We start from the raw sequence: 20,568 nt of genomic DNA, 5'->3' as shown, positions 1-20,568 counted from the left end.
TTTCTGGATTTTAAGACCAAACTGTGTATCTCTTATCTCTGTTGTCTTGCTTCTGCTTTCTGACCCCCTTCACTGTCCCTTCCTCCCCCTGCTCCCAAGAAGCTATAGTAAAACTGGTTTCATTCAAGCTGTAGTCTTCCATTTGACCATAAGCAATCAAGATGTTGCAGCGCTCCATTCTCCCTGATCTGCTCTGGAAGTCTAGATAGCAGTTGGTGGATTCCACAGATATTCAAGCATTCACTGATACAGCAAAATAACCAGCATTCATAAAAAATGTACATAATGCTGTGCTTGCTGATTCCCAGATTATCAGGAGAGTTGCGTAAGCCAGTGGTCTCCAAACTTTTTTGATCGCACACCCCTATCAGTAAAAAATTTTTGAGCATGCACCCCCAATATATGTATATTTATTTATTTGTAAATTATATACATGTACTACTCGTGTACTACGTGACATGTGACCATCTGACATATGGATCGAGTGAGGACACCAGTGTCAATCCGTATATTAAATATTAGTAAAGCTTAATTTCTTTCTTATTTTTTTAGATAAAAAATAAATATAAATAGAAGTTCTAATTTCACAGATTTCATAGACATTAGGGCTGGAAGGGACCTTGGGAGATCATCGAGTCCAGCCCCCTGCCCAAAGGGCAGGAAGTCAGCTGGGGTCATAGGATCCCAGCAAGATAAGCATCCAGTTTGCTCTTGAAGGTGTTCAATGTAGGTGCTTGAACCACCTCCGCTGGCAGACTGTTCCAGACCTTGGGGGCTCGGACAGTAAAGAAATTCTTCCTTATGTCCAGCCTGAAACGGTCTTGCAGGAGTTTGTGACCGTTCGACCTCGTCATCCCTTGGGGCGCTCTGGTGAACAAACGTTCCCCCAGATCCTGGTGGTCACCCTTGATAAACTTATAGGCGACCATCAGATCACCCCTGAGCCTGCGCTTTTCCAGGCTAAAGAGTCCCATGGCTCTCAGCCTGTCATCATAAGATCTGTTTTCCTGACCTCTGATCATGCGTGTGGCTCTCCTCTGGACTCTCTCAAGCTTCTCCACATCCTTTTTGAATTGTGGAGCCCAAAACTGGACGCAGTACTCCAGCTGCGGCCTCACCAAGGCCGAGTACAAGGGGAGAATGACGTCTTGGGATTTGCTCGAGAAGCATCTATGGATGCAAGCAGTTTTCTTCCTGCACCCCAATGGATCATCTTGTGCACCCCACTTTGGAGACTACTGGTGTAAGCAACTTAGGTAGCCAGGGCCATTGTGAACTCATTAAAAAGTATCAAATTGAGAAACCCAGATGGACTTTTCTGTAGGACAGGCTGAGTAATAATGTGCATCTCCTCCATGCCTGCTTCTTAGTATGCCTCTATTCTTCTCTGGAAAGGATGAGCTAGGAAGTATGTAAGAAACTGTTCTGCTCCTAGTTCATGGACTGTGTTATGGGAACCATGGGAAAAGCTAGAATTCTCAGTGTGTGGTACCACATGGCATTCTCTTGGTGTCTGGTTATATCCTTGAATCTGTTTGCTTGGGGACTATACTGGTTGTCTGCATAACAATAAAATAAATCAATCTATTTCTCGAGGAACATACATCTGTTGGTAAGGGTGTAATTAAATCTGTAACCATTCATTTCTTTGTTTGTGTGGTACCACTGCCTGGTACGGCCAAGAGATGATGATGGATTTTATTCATTTTGTACCATTTGTTTTCTTTTTCCCCTTGATTTTCTGTTTAAATGTATCCTTAATATATACAGGTTTCTAAATTTAAGTTGCTGAGAAGTTGATATCCTCACCTTAGATAAACTGCAGCCTTATTTATCCAGGGAAAGCATCAGGAGGCATTAAATAAGGGCATCATCCTAGACCCTTTAACTTACCTGTGAATTTTCTTGCCACTGTAAAATTAAGTTTCATAGTCTGGGTTATGTAAATAGGTTTCTTTTGCAGTGGTAGAAATATATGTAAATCTGCATATAATCTAGTCATTCTTATAACAAATCTCAGTTAATTATATTGTAAATTGTGCTGGATACGGTATTGAACTGGCTGTGTTTATATCTTCTGTGGCTTCTGTCTTTACAAGTTACCCTGGTGCTTACTGAACAACTTTTGGATGATTTTGAATTGGAGCAGAAACTTGTTGGTTGCCAAACAAAACAAACCACACACAAACCATAACTAGAGTGTCCAGTTACTCCTACTATAATCTGCACCTACCATCTTGCATCGCCTACCATCCCCAGACAAATGGGCTGAGGGACCAATCTGCTCTTAGAACAATGCCTTTGCTGTTGCCCTATTTTTCACCAAGACACTTGGTCTCACTCTTAACACTTTCAGAATTCTCTTAAAGCAACTTGGACTCAACCAAGCAAAGCCCTTTCTTTGCTAATTATGGGTTCCACCCCCAGTTGCATCCCACTTTACCCACAAACTCTGACAACCATATGCCATATTTCAGAAAGTCCAGGGGCTATCAAAGCAACACCTGAAAAAGGCAAAAAGGCCTAAGGGCAGAAAGCAAACCAGCACCACCAGCCAGGGCCTGCCTACTCTGTGGAGCAGAAAATGTGGCTGTTGACTGAACACCTCCATACAGACTGGACTTCACAGAAACTGAATTAGCACTTCCTCAACCCCTTCTTCCACATAACCCAACAAGTAAACCTGGTAGCCTTTGAATTACAACTCCCCAAGAAGTTCTACCCAGTAATTCACATGTCATTATTCAAGCTCGTTCATAAAGAATTATTTCCCACACTGTACCCAGCCTCCACCATCCCCAGTAACAATCCAGGACAGGAGGAATTATATAGTCTACATGACCTTCTCAGTCTGGGTTACTCTCTGATTCTGTTCTCTTCCTCGTCCCCCAGCTTCCTGGCTTTCTGACCTGGCTTGTCTGCTCATTGTTTCTGACCTTAGTTGGCACCTTGATCCTTAAGTGGCTCCGGACATAGCTGCTCAGTGTGGTAGTGCCAGAGTTGCTGGTGCAGGTAAATCAAGCAGAAAAGGACACTTCCACCCTCTCCCCACATATGGAAGGGCACAGTTTAGCCCAAAGTAGTTTAACTCTTCTGATGCTCTTGCTAGATTCAGTGGAAAACTATAGGGCACTGATTGTCACATGAGAAAAGGAATCCTATTAAAATGACACTACAGGACAGTGGAAGCAGGAACAGGTAACTGCTGTAAATTCCACACAATTAATTAATTGCAAACATGCACATACATCTCCAAGACATGGATTTTAGTGTGGGACCATGGCAGTGTGTGTGGGGATTTTTTTTGGTAAGATGTATGGCATGATGTAGTTAATGTAACCACATTTGAGCCATTCATGATTGCAGATTTGAAGACCAGACTAACTTTCCTGGTAGGGCCATCCAGCTGATACAGAAAGCCCTAGAACCAGGCTGAATGAAGCAATACTACTATTAGTCCCATGAAAACCCAGAAAATACAGAAATACAGATCTATTGCTAGTACAAATCTGCCTGGTCTGATATATATTTGACTCCTGGTCAAAGGAGTCTTCCTGAGAATTAGGCATGGCAAAGCAGCCCTTGCCATGCCATAGGCAGTCAGAACTCCAAGCCATGTAGGTTCTTATCTCCTGTTACCCATCATTTTGTCATCTCCATAGAAACTCCCCCCCTGAGTTTTGTACTGTAAATATACATCATATTAGTTCCTCTCACTGCACTGCAGGTGGATTCCCATTTATCCTGGGCACTTTTTTCCATGCTAATGCTTATGGACAAAAGGATATTTAATCTCTCCTTCAAGTAAAATAAAAATAAATTACATTAGCTGGTTGCCTGCATGGCATTATGGCCTTGATTGGAAACATTATTAGAACTTGGAAGGGTTGCTTGCAGTTGCTGCAACAAGATGATAGATAATGATTGTAGCAATAACTGCTCAGTTACAGGAAAATAAACATCTCTTGTCAGTAAGATTCACAGCTCAAACCATTAGTTCAAAACTACAAAGGACAACATAAATCTTCACACTTTAGCCTTCAGAAAATTAACATAAATTGTTTCCAAATGCTGTAGACCTGCATGGCTTATGTTAGTGGAGCTGCCAGACACAAATCTTTCTTTCTTGAGTTAAAGAAAAATAAACAGAGTGAAAAAATTCTACGTACACACACGTCCCATCCAAAGGCATGTCCGTTGTAAGTGTGTGCTTCCTCGTAGGCATGTGTCTGAGGACCACTTAATTTCTGTGCAGCTGGTTGATAGCATAATTTACAGATTGAGGGTGAAATCCTGGCCCCTATGAAGAAAATGGCCCCTATGAAAAAAACTCCCATTGACTCTAGGGAGACTAAGATTTTGTTTCATACCTGTGTGCACCACTTCAGCAAGAGTTAGCAGCTTTTGTTCTTCAAATATAATTGGACTCCTGCCTTTTATGGTAAGGACATTTCCCCTGCTGCCTTTCATCAGTATTCTTTTTTTTTTTTTGGGGGGGGGGAGTTTCAATGTGGTGGTCTAATTTTTAGTAACTACTTATATTCAGATGAACTCATTAGAGGCAAAATGGAAAGGAAGCAAATTTTGAAGCTAATTTAGTGGACCATCCTTTGATGATTTTGTGTAATCACTTCCCTGCTGGCAAGAGAAGGGCAGAAATTGCAGTTACATTCTGGACATGCTGCACTGACTATGTCTTTTGCAGGTGGAAAAGGAAAAAGGTTGTCTGAGAATTTCTATTCTCTTTTGAAGCATGATGTGATATTTGACCTATTGTAAATGTGAAGTTCTTATAATGGGATGAACAATTTCTGGTTTACTACTAGGATAAGGAAGAGACTAATTTTTATTGAATGTAAACTTTGTTATTACAATTACCATTGAGATAGTAGTAAGTGAACAATAATGTGTCAGTGACCATACATTCAGTGATGAGATGGAAAGAGTGAGAGCTAGATAAACAGTGAAGCAATTTCATTAACTTACTTCAAAGTGGTCTCAGCCCACCCACAGCGTAGGGCCTCTTCACCAGCAGAAACTCAGTCCACAGGCTAAGCTTGAGAGTATTATTTTTCATTGCAAACAAACAGTTTCCTTTGCATTACTACCCTATCACTGGATAGGCCCATACTTTTAATTTTTCCTTTAATAGGAAAAGCTGCAAATAATTTTGTAATGCCACTGAGTAAAAATGGGATCTACATAAACTATCTTTCCTGAGCTTTGGGGATGTGAATCCTGCTTGAACCCAAACCTCAGCTTTGCAAGATTCTGGAGCTGCACTTTGTCTCTGGTACTTGGTAGTCCTAGGGAAGCTGTTCACTTTTTTATAGCCCACATCTGTGCTAGAATTCTGAGGGCTATGAGAAACTAATAGGTAAAAGGGTAAAACTCTACGAACTTCTGTCTCAAATTGGATATAGGTCTTGCACAGCTCCAGTCTGATTCTCTGCATTCATCAGTTTTGTGTTGGTGTAATTCCATTACTTTCAGTGCAATGATTCCCTATTTACATGGGTGTAAATGTGAAGAGAATCAGCACAAGGAAAGACAAAAATGTTCAGCCCTCCTTTTCTCTACTATCTTAACTCCCCACTGTACTTAAGGTAGTAATTGAGGCCTTGTGACCGTTTCTCAGAGAGGTCCTATTTCCTTGAAGAAGGCTGCATCCTTCACAGATGTATCCACTCCAGTTGTCTTTTGAAACAAGAGGTCCTCTCTCTTCTGCAAAGGCAAAACAGCTGATCTGGTGCTCCTTACTGTTAATGGCTGTAGGCTTATTCTAAACAAAAACCTTCTTCCAAGTGTAGTCTTCCATTTCTTCTGCCACGGGTCTGTAAAAGTCTTTAGGAGCTAACCCATTGTTAATCTGTTTGCATTCATAAAGACGTCCACATAGCAATTTACAACAGACAGTTCAGTAGATCAGAAACAGCATAAACAACCCTTTGTATCCACCAAAACAAACTTTTCCCCTTCAGTCCTCCTTAAGATTTTCCCTACCAGAAGTAAAACTTGGAATCTCACAGCAAACCCCCGAAGTGGCTCTTGCAGACTATATGAATTGTGGAGGGAAATGAACTCCAGCCTTATGGGGCCACTGCCAAAAATACCCTATGATCAGCCTCCTTTTGTTTAAAGCAGAAGCCTCCAAGTTTGAGAACCTCAGCTGACTGCTGCTGCTTGGGTGTACACATGAGAGAGAGAAGGCCACAGTTGTTATTAGGACCCGAACCATTTAGGGCTTTACAGGTCAAATCCAGTTTAATTTTCATTCCAGAACAATTGATAAACACTGCAAATTAAGAAGCATGGGGGTAATGTGCTTCTTATGGATAAACAGTACTTCATAAACAGGCAACTGTACATATTTAAACTGTATTTCTGTATGGTGTTAAGGTGTGATCACCCTGCACTAATTAAAAGTCAAAGCAGGAAAGAGGATGATGCCCATTGAGAAGCTCATATGCTCAGACCTCTGGCCCAGAGTAACATACAAAGCATTCTCATCAGCTGGTGTTACTGCAGGTCCAGAAGGTGCTGGACATCCAACAAGAACCATTGGTTGTGAACTTGAGTAATAAAGAGTCAATGCTTCTTGTTCAACAAGCTGATATGATCTCTACAATCACAGATAAATTGCTCAGCTAGATAAGATAAGAAGAGATAGGGCTGGCTGATTAAAGCTTCAGATCAAAGACTCTGCAGCTCGGACTACTTTGCCAATCCTTTTTACATCCTTTTAAGAGAAGAGACTGGAGAGGAGGCTGAAGCAACCCCATGGCTCAGGGCTAGTGAGTAGTTGCTCAATACTGTGGGATCTGCCAGGAGGAAATGAAGAAAAGGGAAGAGAAGTGTAGCCTAAACAGGTGTGTGCCAGTTACAACCTTTCAGATTTACAATTGGGTACAGATCAGGACTTGCTAACAAAGTTGCTGAGTTCTTGTCCAAGTGCAAAGGTCTGGACACCGCCCAGAACATGGAGAAACAACCTGTGGGTGAAGACCGAGAATGAGGTAAAGGTGGCAACACAGTCTTGAATATGCCACAAGGTGATGTAAATGTGGGGATGTGTGATACTGGGCAATGCCAGACATCCTGATACTGGCACGGGAGAACCCTGGGAGGCATGCTTGACTGCTTGAGAAGAGCAACCATAAGCCCAGTAAGGGCAAGAAATGGATGTTCCCTACCTGCAAGAGCAGTGATGCCAGCAACAGAGCAGCATGCACAGCAGCAGCCCCATTTCATAAATTCGTGCTTGATGTGGATTGGTGCACACATCATGGCTGACATCATAAGCCTGTGCCCTGAGCAGGTGAGCAGGAAAGAACGGGGCAACACAGAAGTAGCTTCAGGGGCTCTGCAGCAGCGAGACTTCAGCTCCCATGAGGCAAGCAGGAGATGGGACCAACTTCAGCCGCCTGGTTAGCTCCAACTCCCAGGAGTGGGGCAGCAGGAGCAAGCTATGGCAGAGGCTCTGCATGGACCCCTATACACAGACCCATAGGAAAAGAAGGTGCAAGTGAGTCAGAAGGCATGAGTGACTCGGAGACCTAGGCACTTAGAAGACACCATTTCTTTTCTGTTGCTTGAAGTTAAGTTGGAAATTGTACAAGTACCCTGATCAGGGAGAGGGTGGACCTACTAATCAATTGGCACCCCCAATCAGTTACTGCTACAGGCAGTATTGATTTAGAAGTATATGAATTCGTCAGGGGTTGAAGAATTGATTTATTTATATGTTGAGAAAGTTAATGAATTCCCATGACAGATGTGCATGGGGTGATGTCTCTATGAATTAATGATAATTTTCGTGAACCTGTAGTTGTGATACCAAAAAAGGCACTTGGTGCATATGTGACAAGCATGGTCACCTAAGCTGCTCCAGGAGTCAGCTAGTGGCCCAGATCCCGTGCATCAAGCACTCCTGGCTAGAACTACAATTTGATGCCCAGTTGGCATATGGAAGAGGTGAAAGGGGAGGAGGACCCAAAGAACACTTGCCATACCAGTGTCTTACAAGGATTGTTTCTGACACTTCAGGACCCTCCCTCTAATTGTAAAGATCAAAGCATGGCAGGTGAGTCGAGGGGTATACCCCATGAGCAGAGCTCTCCAAGACTAAATCTGCATGGCCATAGGTGGTGTTCCACCAGAGACAGGACCTCCAGAGTGTGGCAGCACAGCCTATTTTGGCATAACCACTTACACAAGTACACATGCAATTAACACCCACAATAAACTCTGATGCATATTGTTTCAGAATTTATTCATGCATAGCACATGCAACCCAGTTGAAGCAGCACAGGTTGGCAGAGTCCCAAGGGTCAGCCTGCCAGGCCAGTGAGGCTCCAACTGGGCTCCATGTGCTGCAGCTTGGCTGGCTGAGGCAGAAAGGTCCTTTAGCACAAGGGCTGCATGCCAGCTAGCCCTGCACTGAAACACCCTGTGCTTCAGTCAACTGGGGAAGCGAGCACCCTGTGCTCCAGCCAACTGGGGAAGCATCTACACATGTGCTGCTGCACATGAAAAAAACTCCATAGCAGGGTTTTACTTGTATTTACAAGTACTACCCTGCTGTGGTGTTTATTAGTGTAGATACCAAGATATTTATTGCATAGTTAATTAGTCAACTGTGCAGTAAATGTCTCATGTAGATACACCTAAAATGTATTCCATGTAGTGGCTCACCATTGAGTGAAAAAGAGTTGGTGCTGGGAGGGAATGAGCACAATAGGCCCTATCATATGTCTTGTTCAGATGAGCTGCACTAACTTACCCTTGTGATCAGTATCTTGGCCTTCTGGTTAAAATCAAGCATTTTTGGCACCAAGGGAAAGGTGTCAGGGCTGGCTCTGGCTCTCCCAGTGCTGGCTTGATATTCTAGTACCTTCAGGCTTGGTGCCAGTTCCCTGTGACAGGAACACCTGCCCATTTTTTTTAAAGGCCAAAAAAAGGAAGGTTCCCATCAGTAAGTTTGTCCAATATGGGCCGTGTGTTTTATAGTCACATTTAGTGTTGGCTGCATTTCAGTTCTATAGTTATTTTTTGTTACTGAGCACACATTGCTCTTGGCAGCAATTTAATGACAGAAACTGAATTTAGTGAGATTTCCTTGTATATGAATGTAAGATGAGGAGCTTTTCCCTCTATGCTGATTGGGGGAAAAAACCCTCATTTTGTATTCAAGTAAATATGGTAGTTAACTTGTGGAATTCATGGCAACAGGAGCAGATAGCATAACCAAGTTCAAAAACGGACTAGACAGATTTATGGACAATAGAAGTATTAATAGCTGTTGAACAGGACAGTTAGTGATGTTTCCAATGTCATCTCTAAACCAATAACAGTGAATCCCAGGGTGGATAATTAATAGGGGACAGATCATTACAGATCTGTCCAGTTCAGTGCTCTTTCTCTAGCATCCACTTCTGCCACTGTCAAGGCAGGATACTGGGCTACACAGTATACTTACGTTATTATGTTATAGATTTCATAGATTTCATAGACACTAGGGCTAGAAGGGACCTCGCAAGATCATTGGGTCCAGCCCCCTGCCCAAAGCGTTGGAAGTCAGCAGGGGTCAAATGAACCCTATGCCACCTATGATCTTTATGCCTCTCTTTACAATAACGATATAAAACAACAACATTCAACAAAGTCTATATAACCAAGCCTAAACCAAAACGACTGGTGATTAAGGCTAGGGCCCATTTAAAAAGCTTGGGCCTGAATTGATTCAATCTTTGCAGGTTAGTCTAACCTGGCTAGGCTAAGCCAATTTGTAACTGTACGGACATCCCCTCTGGACTGAAGAAATGCAGATACATGCCTGCAGTGGCCCCCCCACCAGGCAGCCCCTGCCCGCCCCGCGTGCCGACTGCGACCTCAGATCAGACGTGGCGACCCGCTGAATTTAAGCATATTAGTCAGCAGAGGAAAAGAAACTAACCAGGATTCCCTCAGTAACAGTGAGTGAACAGGGAAGAGCCCAGCGCCGAATCCCCGTCCCGCGGTGGGGCGCGGGAAATGTGGCGTACAGAAGACCCACTCCCCGGTGCCGCTCTCGGGGGGCCCAAGTCCTTCTGATCGAGGCACAGCCCGTGGACGGTGTGAGGCTGGTAGCCAAGGAAGGAAGGGAGGGACATTACCAGCTACCTGATAATTAGCTCCAAAAAGCCCTAAGCCAACACTGTCCTATCTGCCTTTGTCCTGTCTCCCACAGCACGTACTGTAGCCAGCATGTGGTATGCTAGCTGATGCTGAGAGGTGTCTGTGTAAGGCAGAGGGGAGGGGGAAATCCCTGCCTGAGCAGGGAGTGGGGGGGGGGGGGAGCAGGAGGAATCCAGACAGATGCCACTGTACATGCAGTGTCTGCCAGAGCTGCAGCCAGGGAGCAGTGGGGTGGGGCCCTCCCAAAGTTGCAAAACATCTGGGATGCTGGAGGACTCTGATTTAACTTAAACCAGGAAGGGGTGTGGGACAGACATTGCATAAACTGGTTTGATCCAAATCAGTTAAGTCTGATACTACATTCAACTAGGTTTATCTCAAACTAGTTTCAGCCATTTTCAAACTGGTTTATGTGCAGTGAACATTTGTTCTGTTACAGGTTTAAACCAGTTTCTGATCATTTAAATTGGTTTATGTGTAATGTCTGTCCCTAGCCTAAGAGACCTGAGGACTATGTATCCTACTCAGGTTGATTTTCTATTATCTTCTCTAGAGTCACCTTCATAAGGAAGGACTAGAAAGTGAATTATAAGTGCAATTGTCAGAGTAAAAAAAATAAGTTTATTCTCAAAGAGCCTTGAAGTCTGATTTTAAGAGGAGCCTGAATCTTTCTGTCCCACAGGAAAGCATTGATAGTCATTTCTCATAACAAACCAGCATCTCCTTGCTAGATCCCAGCATCCAGGAGAAACATAACCTAGGCTGCAGCCTGACAAGCATTCGCAAAAACTATTGGCCACAACTTGCATAAAAAAGATCACGTGTTCCTCTGCACTGCCATTCCTGACTCAACTATTTCTATGCATGCAGAAAGCTCAGTGATAAGATCCACAAAATAATTTGAAAATTCTTCACAGCAAGAAACATTCAACTCTGCTACTGGAAAAAAGGACTGGGAATAAAGCCAAATTGTTCACCATGCAAGGCTATTCTGCAAAAACTGAAGAAAGTTTATGAAAGTAATGTTCTAAATGCCATCTTTGATGCAAACTCCCCCAGATTATTATATTATTTGTTATGAGAATCCTTGCATTTTCTTCTGAAGCCCCTAGTACTAAACACTGTCAAAGAAAGTGTTGGAGTAGGTGGCCACAGGTCTGGTTCAGCACAGCAGCCTATATATTCCCATTTTCCCTTATATGTTAATTTAATAAATTAAAAGAAATGGTGTTGAAATTGCTTGGCATTAAATTACTGAATAAAGGCAGTGCACTATATAGTAGGTCTGAAGCTGTTCCTTTAATGGAGTTCTGGATTCCAGTGTTAATGTACTAATAAGACCTTATTCTGAATCTGCTGGTTTTCTTTTTCTATGATAGGCCACCAGGATTTCAGACATCAAAATGACTGAACGCTTTGACTGCCACTATTGCAAGGAGTCCCTTTTTGGCAAGAAGTACATACTGAAAGAGGAGAACCCATACTGTGTGAAATGTTATGAAAGCCTCTACTCCAACACTTGCGAGGAATGCAAGAAACCAATTGGTGCTGATTGCAAGGTACTCTGGACTCAGTTTTCATTGATATAACCTCTGTCAGAATGGACTGCATAAGTCAGCTCCTTGCATTGAATGCAGGTAGATTTTTATACTGGCAGGGAAGAATCCTGAGGCAGCCCAACCTGTATACAGGTGCCCTTGTAGGTAGGGTTGAGCCCAGCTGGGGGAGATGGGAATATTAGGGCTGTGTGAAATTTTGCTGGCCGTTTCATTCTGACTCTGTTCTAACCAATTTTGAGGTTGAAACAGCAAAATCAGAATGAAACAAAGGCCTTCAAAATAGCCTTGAAACAAAATGAGGCTAGTCAAAATGTTTCAAAAGTCAAAATGTTTTGACCATAGGCTGGGGATGGGAAGTTAGCCCAGCTGGGCTGACTTCCCATCCCCAGTGCAAGATCCGGCAGGAGGCAGCAATGTAGCGTGGGTGACCAAAAAGCAGCCCACCTGGGCTGCCTCCCACCCCTGGTGCAATGTAGCACGGGAAACTGGGAAGCAGCCGAGCTGGGCTGCCTCCTGCCCTAGCACGATGTAGCCCAGCTGGGCTGCCTTCCTTCCCGGTGCCATGTACCACAGGGGATGGGAAAACAGCCCAGGTGGGCTGCTTCTCATCCCCGGTGCGATCTAGCACTGGGGATGGGAAGTCAGCCCAGCTGGGATGATTTCTCATCCCCTGCGAAACTCGAAACAGCTTCAAAATAGCCTTTCTGTTTCAACAGAACAGAGCAGCTGTTTCAACTTCAAATGAAATTCAAGATGAAACACTGTTCCGTTGAACCACTGAAACTAAAGGCAAAATGGAATGGTGCCATTTCACACACCCCTAGGGAACATACTGTGGGTGAGGGCAAGCCCTGTGAGGGTACCGTGCCAAAGGAAGCAAGGAAATAGTAGCTTGGGACCATTGCCCCTCCTGCTTTCCTTACATCTACAGTCACTGACTAAATACATGCTCTCCCCAGGTATTTACAGAATGGCCTTTGTGTGAAAAGTGTCTGCCCCATAACATCGTATTAATCAGTTAATTAATTGATAGAGAATTTAAGCTCCTCCTTGTAGATCAGTGGGAACTGAGGGCACTCACCATCCCTTGGTAAGTGCTTTGGCCCAGAATTTTGATACTGCCCATTCCTCTTTGGCCCTTGTTAGGGCCTTGTTACCTGGTAATTTTGGGTGCCTCATGGAACTGTTAACACCTGGATTGTCTGCGTAGTAACACCTGAAACTAGTTTTAAGCACTTGTTAGGTGGCTTAAAGTTATGCCACTCCAGGGCAGGATTCTCTCTGATCCATGTTACACAGCTCATGTCACATTAATGGGTAGCCACTCTAGGCTACACTTTGGCATAAACACCCCCGCCTCCCCTGCTGGCCCAGACTGAACCCACTGCTCCCTCACCCTCTGCAGTACTCTAGATCTCTACCAGTCCCCCACACTTATTTGTAGCTGCCCATGCTATCTGTCTCATAGCTCAGTCCCTATTTTAGGCCTAAGCCCAATTAGATTCCAAAAACTATACCTAGCTCCCCTGGAAAGGTCAATCCAGTAGAGATTTCAGAGCAAGCCTAACCAACAGGATTGGATCCCTCACAAAATGCAGTTGTAGTCACTTTCTTTCAAAACACAATTGCCAGGAGACAGAGGAAGTGGGTATGGTGAAATTGCGTCCAACTTTTATATAGAATAGTGCCATTGCTGGAGCACTAGCTTATGAGGTAGGAGACTTGGGTTCAGTTTCTTCCTCAGCCTGAAGAGGTTCAAACTAGCATCTCACATCTTCACAGTAGAGGATGGTCCTACTTTGAGCAGGGTGTTGTACTAGATGACCTCCTGAGGTCCTTCCTAACCTTTATTTTCTACAGTTCTATGATCTTACACAATAATGCTCAAATCACTATGTTATATGTGAGAACAGGTAACTGAATTCTCCAACCTTCTTGTTAATACTGCACCAAGAGGTAGTAAGGAAAGCAAAAGTCATGGTGCCAGAGAGAGAGGAAAAGAGAATGAGTTTGACTTTGCAGTTTAATGATTAAGTCACACAGCAAGGAGGTGTTCTGGCCCTGTTCCTACGTTTTATCCCATGACTTTAATATACACTATAGAAAGGGCTGCATGGGTAGTTTAACACCGAAAAATGCAAGGTTCTCTACCTTGGGAGGAAAAACCTGCAGCATCCTTATAGGCTCGGCAGTGCTACGTTGGATAGCACTACAGAAGAAAGAGACTTGGGGGTCATCATTGACCACAAGATCAACATGAGCCTGCAGTGCAATGCTGCGGCTAGTAAAGCAACCACAACGCTGGCTTGCATCCACAGATGCTTCTCGAGCAAATCCTGGGACGTCATTCTCCCCTTGTACTCGGCCTTGGTGAGGCTGCAGCTGCAGTACTGAGTCCAGTTTTGGGTTCCACAATTCAAAAAGGATGTGGAGAAGCTTGAGAGAGTCCAGAGGAGAGCCACGCGCATGATCAGAGGTCAGGAAAACAGATCTTATGATGACAGGCTGAGAGCCATTGGACTCTTTAGCCTGGAAAAGCGTAGGCTCAGGGGTGATCTGATGGCCACCTATAAGTTTATCAAGGGTGACCACCAGGATCTGGGAGAACGTTTGTTCACCAGAGCGCCCCAAGGGATGACGAGGTCGAACGGTCACAAACTCCTGCAAGACCGTTTCAGGCTGGACATAAGGAAGAATTTCTTTACTGTCCGAGCCCCCAAGGTCTGGAACAGTCTGCCAGCGGAGGTGGTTCAAGCACCTACATTGAACACCTTCAAGAGTAAATTGGATGCTTATTTTGCTGGGATCCTATGACCCCAGCTGACTTCCTGCCCTTTGGGCAGGGGGCTGGACTCGATGATCTCCCGAGGTCCCTTCCAGCCCTAATGTCTATGAAATCTATGAAATGGATTCCCGAAACAGGGACCAAAACCTAAGACGACTCCTTCTCAGTTGAGTGCCCTAGTCACAAGGCTACAGAACCATACTATGCTGAATTATTTTGGGAGCAGCTGCTGCTGATGTGGCGCAGCCCCAACAGGCAAACACGGAGCTGGTGTGGGGCCGGGTTACAAGCTTGTGCTGAGTGTGGGGGAAAAGCGGTCCCTCGCCCACCCCGTGGTTGGTGCCCCACGCTGCAGCCTCTTGCAGCCCATGTGGGGCTGCCTGTCCCTGCTCAGGGCAACCCCGCATAGGCTATGAGTGGCTGCAGCAGGGAGCTCTGGGCATGGGGCGGGAAGGGGGCACTTTTCCCCTGCGCTCAGCACAAGCTAGTCCCCTGCCCTTCCCCACCTGCCCCCCTTACCTGAGTTTCCCACACTGGGGCAGCTACATGGTCTCAGGCCAGAAGGCCCTGCTGGGGCTTCCAGCAGGGAGGTGAGGCCAGGTAGGCCCTGATGTTGCAGGAGCTCTCCAGAGCTTCCCTTGGGTCCTCCTGTCAAAGATGACAGGAACCAAGGATAGATAAATTTAAATTTTCTAAATTTTTTTAGGGGCCCCACGGGCTGGATAGAATGGTCCAGATCTGGCCCACGGGACGTATTTTGCCCACCCCTGGTATAGGCCCACAGATCCTATTCAGTTCTATTTTAGTATTTAACAGTTATGTCGCTTACTTTAGACATTCATATAGACTCTTTCCCAGTCCAGACTGCCTGATCATGAACCATAAGAGTCTTCCCAATGTCTATATGAGTAATAAGCAGTCTGGATAGCTGCCATTACTGATAGCAGATTTAGGGAAGTGAAGGCTAGTTAGTGTTCTGAAAAAGGAATGTTGTGAGGGAAGGAGGGAAAATGGGAGCAAACCAAGGGTCAAAGCACCTAGTAAGGACTGGAGTGATTAGACTGCACTTAAAAAATGGTTCGAGGCTGGATTTGGGAAAGGTCAGTTCTGATCTCTTCTACCCTTCCCTTGTCACCCCACTTCATTAGAATATAAGTGGGAAAACCCCTTTAATAAAACTCTAAATAAGTAAGAAGATTTAATTACACATGGCAGAGAAAGGATGCAATAGACGTATGTTCCATGCCAACTTTCCTACAGCTCATAAAGATTCAAAATAAGAAAGGAAAACAGCCTGACCTGATAAAACAAAAATCATATTTCTAACCCATTCTAGAATGTACTTTTGTTTTAAGGTCTCTGTCTAATCCCTTGAGAAGATATTTCCATGTGTTGACATTCAAGAATCCCAAAACTTGGACTGTATTCAACAAATCTCAGACAAAGTATTCATGAGTTAATCAGGCTGAACTTTTCAACTCAGATTTATGGATTTAGGGAGTAAGGGTATTATTCAATATAGTTTTCTTCTGTATTTTTAAACAAGACACTCTTTAATGGCAGGCAAAAATATGTAACAGCACTTTAATATTCTAACTGAAATATTCTAACCAATAAAGAAAAGATACAAAACTATGTTTGTGAAGTACATATAAAGCAAATGGGAGTTTTCACTGAAGATTTCTTAAGTAAACGAAAAGAATAATTAAACAGATAAATAATCTCTAATATTGTTGCTATTTTGGCTTTTTTTAATTGTAGGACTAGACCATAGTCTTTAAAGAGTAATCTTTCCCTCTGAAACATAAAAATAAAAATATTGACAAGCCTTGTACTGCAGGCTTTGGAATTAAGCTGATTTTCATGGCTGTATCTGTTACATGTAAAATAAAAATTGAAAGGGAGCCTATCTCCATGTTCAGGTAGTGTTGATACAGGTATAGGTTTTCAGAAGTAAAAAATTATATATTTAATAAACATATTATGGGCCCAGTTCTTCCTCACTTATACCTCATTTCTTCCTCTCTTACCTGATATAAATTGTACACTTACCACATGAGAGTTTCTCTACTGAAGTTAAGTTGGTGTGTTGTAAATGAGGGAAGAATCAGGACTTGTGTATGGTATTTTCCAGTAGGACCCTCCCCCTCACTGGTGTAGTCTGCAGGCAATCCATTTGTTTATCGTTTCTAATATTCCCAGTTGGCCCTTTGTCAGCGACACTGGCTTTTTTCTAAGCTGGGGGAACTGAACCAGGAATGCTTCTGGAACTAGCAAAAATTTCACTCTTACTTCATGCAAGGCACTTTCCTGTACTCAATGGCCAAGTGGCTCAGCATATTGATTCTTAAGCCACATAGTGAGAAACCAGAGCCAGGAGCAAGACCTGAAGGGCCTCATTCTAAACCACTTTGTATATTGTATAATCTTTTCCATCTGAGGAAAGTAGGTGTACAATACTACCACAGGTATGAGTGTAGGTGTAAAATACCACACAACAATGCAAAAGCAAGGAGGCCTGATTCTTCTTACCCTTATATTGTTGAATGTCAGGGGTAACTCCACTGGAGCCAAAAGTGTAAGTGAGAGAAAAATTTGACTTTGGGTCTCTAGCACTGAAGCAGAGCACCACCTATTAAACTGCCCCTCACTACAACTGCGTGGGAGAGACCAGGCATGTCAAAGATAAAGCCCATGGGCTGGGTATGACCCATGGAACCATGTCATCCAGCCCTCTGTGCTGCCCCTGGATCTGAGCTGACCCACATGCTGCCAAAGCAGACCCACACACAAGGTCTGGGATGTGTACTGCATGTGGTGCCCTCTTTGGCTGATTTGGGATCTGTGCTACATGCAGCGTCCTGGGACCCACACTGCATGTGGTTCCACCCCAGCCAGTCTGAGATCCTCACTACTTGCAGTCCCTCACCTCTCCAGTCTAGAACTGTGCCACATGTGGTGTGGGTCCTGGACTAGCTAGGGAAGAAGGTGCCACATGAAGTTTCTGTCCTGGGACCTAAACCAGATGTAGTGCCCATCCTGGCCAGTCTGGTCTCAGAAGCAAACCACATGCAGCGCAGTTCCAAACCAGCCAGTGAGGGAGGAATAGAGGGTCTGTGGCACAGATCCCAGACTGGCTGGGATGGGTACCGTGTGTGGCATGGGTCCCAGAGCATAAGCCATGTGTGCTAGATTGAGAATGGAGGTGGGAGGGAGAGGGAGAGGGGAGAAATATGTGGGTTTGATCTAAACCACGGACTTGCCCTGTGCCACTCATCCAGCTCGTGAAGCAATATGATTTTCATGCCCATGTTATAGACATACCTGAACTATACTTTAACTAATTACACCAAGTACTGGTAGTAGTACAGCCATGGAAGCCCAGACCTCAACATGGACGTAATGCCCAGGTATTTACCCAGCTTCTTAAATGTATTTGACACCCACTGCTGAGCTTGGGGCTTCCACAGGTAGGCTGCTCTTGGTAACTGTAGCAGGGCAGTAAGGTGCCTGCTACTGGGTGAGCCGGGACCATGACCCAGGTGCTGGTTGCCAGGGCAACCAGGGGAAGCAAGTAGCCAACACCTGCATGTGGAGCTGACGTGAAGGGGGCAGGGCCTGGCCCTTGTATAAACCACAGGTGGAGGCCAGGAGTGGGCCTGCTGGCAACCAAGGGAGGAGCGCTGCCCTGAGTGAAGGAGTGGAAAAGCCTGAATGTGGGTGCAACTTGTGATATGGGTGAGCGAGGGAGCACTTGTGGTGTGGCACAGACGATGTTTTAGCTGTCAGGCCTGAATGTATGTTATAGTGCAGGGGCTTGTGTTTTGTTATGTTGTTAGACCAGAGGACCAGGTGAGGCTATAAGGGAACAGAGGAGGCCTTATAGGGGAACCATGACAGTGTGAGAGCCCCAGCCCCAGAGAGTGGGCAGCGAGAAGCCCCAGGGAGTGGGCAGCAAGAAGCCCCAGAGAGTGGGCAGCAAGAAGCCCCAGAGAGGCAGTGGGCAGCCAGAAGGCCCAGAGAGGCAGTGGGTAGCCAGAGGGCCCAGAGAGGCAGCGGGCAGCCAGAAGGCCCAGAGAGGTAGCGGGCAGCAGAAAGGCCCCAGAGAGAGAGTGGGCAAGAGAAACAGACAAACGTCTGGTCCATCAGCAATGCCTGGGGCATGGTATAGGGGTGGCTGGAGCCACGCATAACCCATGAGGTGGGGGTGTACCTGAACACCCATACCAAACACTGGTCCGGCATACCGCAGGAACCGTGGCCAAGAGGACGAAGGGCAGCCTTCCTATGATTTAGAAGATCAAAGACGTGGCGGGCAAGATTCTGAGGGTGCTTGGGGGACACTTGGCATGGTACAGAGAGGGGACCTAGGGGCAGCATGGTGACCCTAGGACTCCATCCTGCTACAGTAGCTATATGAGATTTATTTAGTTTGGATATATCTACACTGCATTGCAATTACAACATTAATGGCAGTATATGGTAAATACATGAGAAGATGTAAGCTGAAGAATGTCCTCATTTGCAAGATTTTAAAATAACCTTTTGTTTTAAATGCAATCACCATACAGTGCTTCCATGGGTGAGTATGACTATCATTCAGAAATTACAGATTTGTTCCATTTTTTAAATATTGGTTTTCACAAAAACACATTTAATTAAATGGTAACACATGGTGTTAATACTTCATCTGGCCTAACGCCACCATGTTAACTGTAAACACTTCTAGCTGATGTTTATAAAACCCTGACAGGCAGATTAAAACTTCATCTACTGCGTGCTGAGAGGTGCTAGGAGACATTAGAAAAATGCACTGGTGTTTCTCTCAAGAGGCATTGCACATTATCCATATGCCAACAGCTTCCTAAGATTGTCTCATAAGAAAGAGTATAATTTCTTTAAGAGAAATGGGCTCACATTTTAACGCCTGAGTCCCTTGTGTCTCCCCAGTACAACTTTTGTTTCCTATTCTTGCTTGCTTGAAACCTTTAACATTCCTTGTGGAAATCCATCTATTATATTTTTGTTTGCTTAACTGCTTAAATTTGACTTTGGGTTGATTTTGGCATTCTTTACATTTTTAATAGTTTCTTTGGAGTTTCATTGGCACAAGGAATATTATGAATTCAGGAAATACATATAATAGCCCACCTTTCTAATGAAGACCACTAGCTGGCTTAGTGGAGGGGAGGAGGGGATGTGTCTTTATATAACACAAGAACAAAATTAAAAGGGAACTGTGGTGGAAAGCTACTGTGCCAGGATGTGGGCCAAAATGGATCAGCAGAGTCAATCTCAAATATACAATGAAAACACAGTAAGTAGCTCCTAGTAATATGTAAGCAGAAAAGGGAAAAATTTAATATTTTTTGGAACAGAAAGCTTCACTTAATATTTCAGATGAACCTTATACCTTTGCTGAGCTGCAACCCTTTCTTTTCCTTTGGTGTTAAAAATCTGACTGGTATACTGTGTTGTGAGGAAGAATGGAGGGGAGACCCTAGAACACTTACCTGTACATTTTTAAAGCATCAGGGTCTTAGTTTTAGCAGTAATCATTCAGGTTATGCCTACAATAGGAGTGCCTTACTGATGCAGGAATGCTAGTATGCTATACTGCCAAAGAATTCTGTCACAGGAGATGTTTATCTAAAATCCATGCAATATACAAAGTTTGACCCTATTCCCCCTAAGTTCTAAGGAAATCATCACAACAAGTAAGATGGCTAATATACTTTAATTCATGAACACAAATATATGCATTTGCTGTCCCAGTTAAAACCTCTCTAATCTTCTTCCTATGGGTCTCTGTTGAAACCCAATTCAAAGGAAAAAGCAAGCCATTGTCCATTATATATATTTTAAGTTGTACTAGAGCCCACTCAGCAAAATCTGAGTGGTCGCAAAGCTTCCTATCATGCGTGGATGACCTCTACCTGACTCACGAAGTCTACAGGCCAACAAGAGGTAAAGCGCTGCTCGACCTGGTGCTGGCTACTGGGGATGACTTAATCGGTGACCTAGTGATCGATGGGAAGCTGGGTGACA

At 44.4% G+C, this 20,568-nt stretch overlaps 1 protein-coding gene across 7 annotated transcripts in view; it reads left to right on the top strand.

The window, feature by feature from the left end:
* FHL2 (four and a half LIM domains 2) overlaps positions 1–20,568 on the top strand; it is a 100,119-nt gene that overhangs the window by 60,903 nt on the left and 18,648 nt on the right. For 6 of the 7 annotated variants that reach the window (XM_090021028.1, XM_090021023.1, XM_090021039.1 and 3 more), the window contains one exon: positions 11,556–11,735. The exons of the other annotated variant lie outside the window; for it this stretch is intronic. In XM_090021028.1, the coding sequence (XP_089877154.1) occupies positions 11,580–11,735 (156 nt within the window). In that variant the 5' untranslated portion in view covers positions 11,556–11,579. The remainder of the gene's footprint in view (positions 1–11,555; positions 11,736–20,568) is intronic. 7 annotated transcript variants of the gene reach the window in all.

The sequence above is a fragment of the Crocodylus siamensis genome, chromosome 1, assembly GCF_052110815.1.
Source record: "Crocodylus siamensis isolate JL-2025a chromosome 1, ASM5211081v1, whole genome shotgun sequence".
NCBI lineage: Eukaryota > Metazoa > Chordata > Crocodylia > Crocodylidae > Crocodylus > Crocodylus siamensis.
This window is presented reverse-complemented; position numbering and strand designations above follow the sequence as displayed.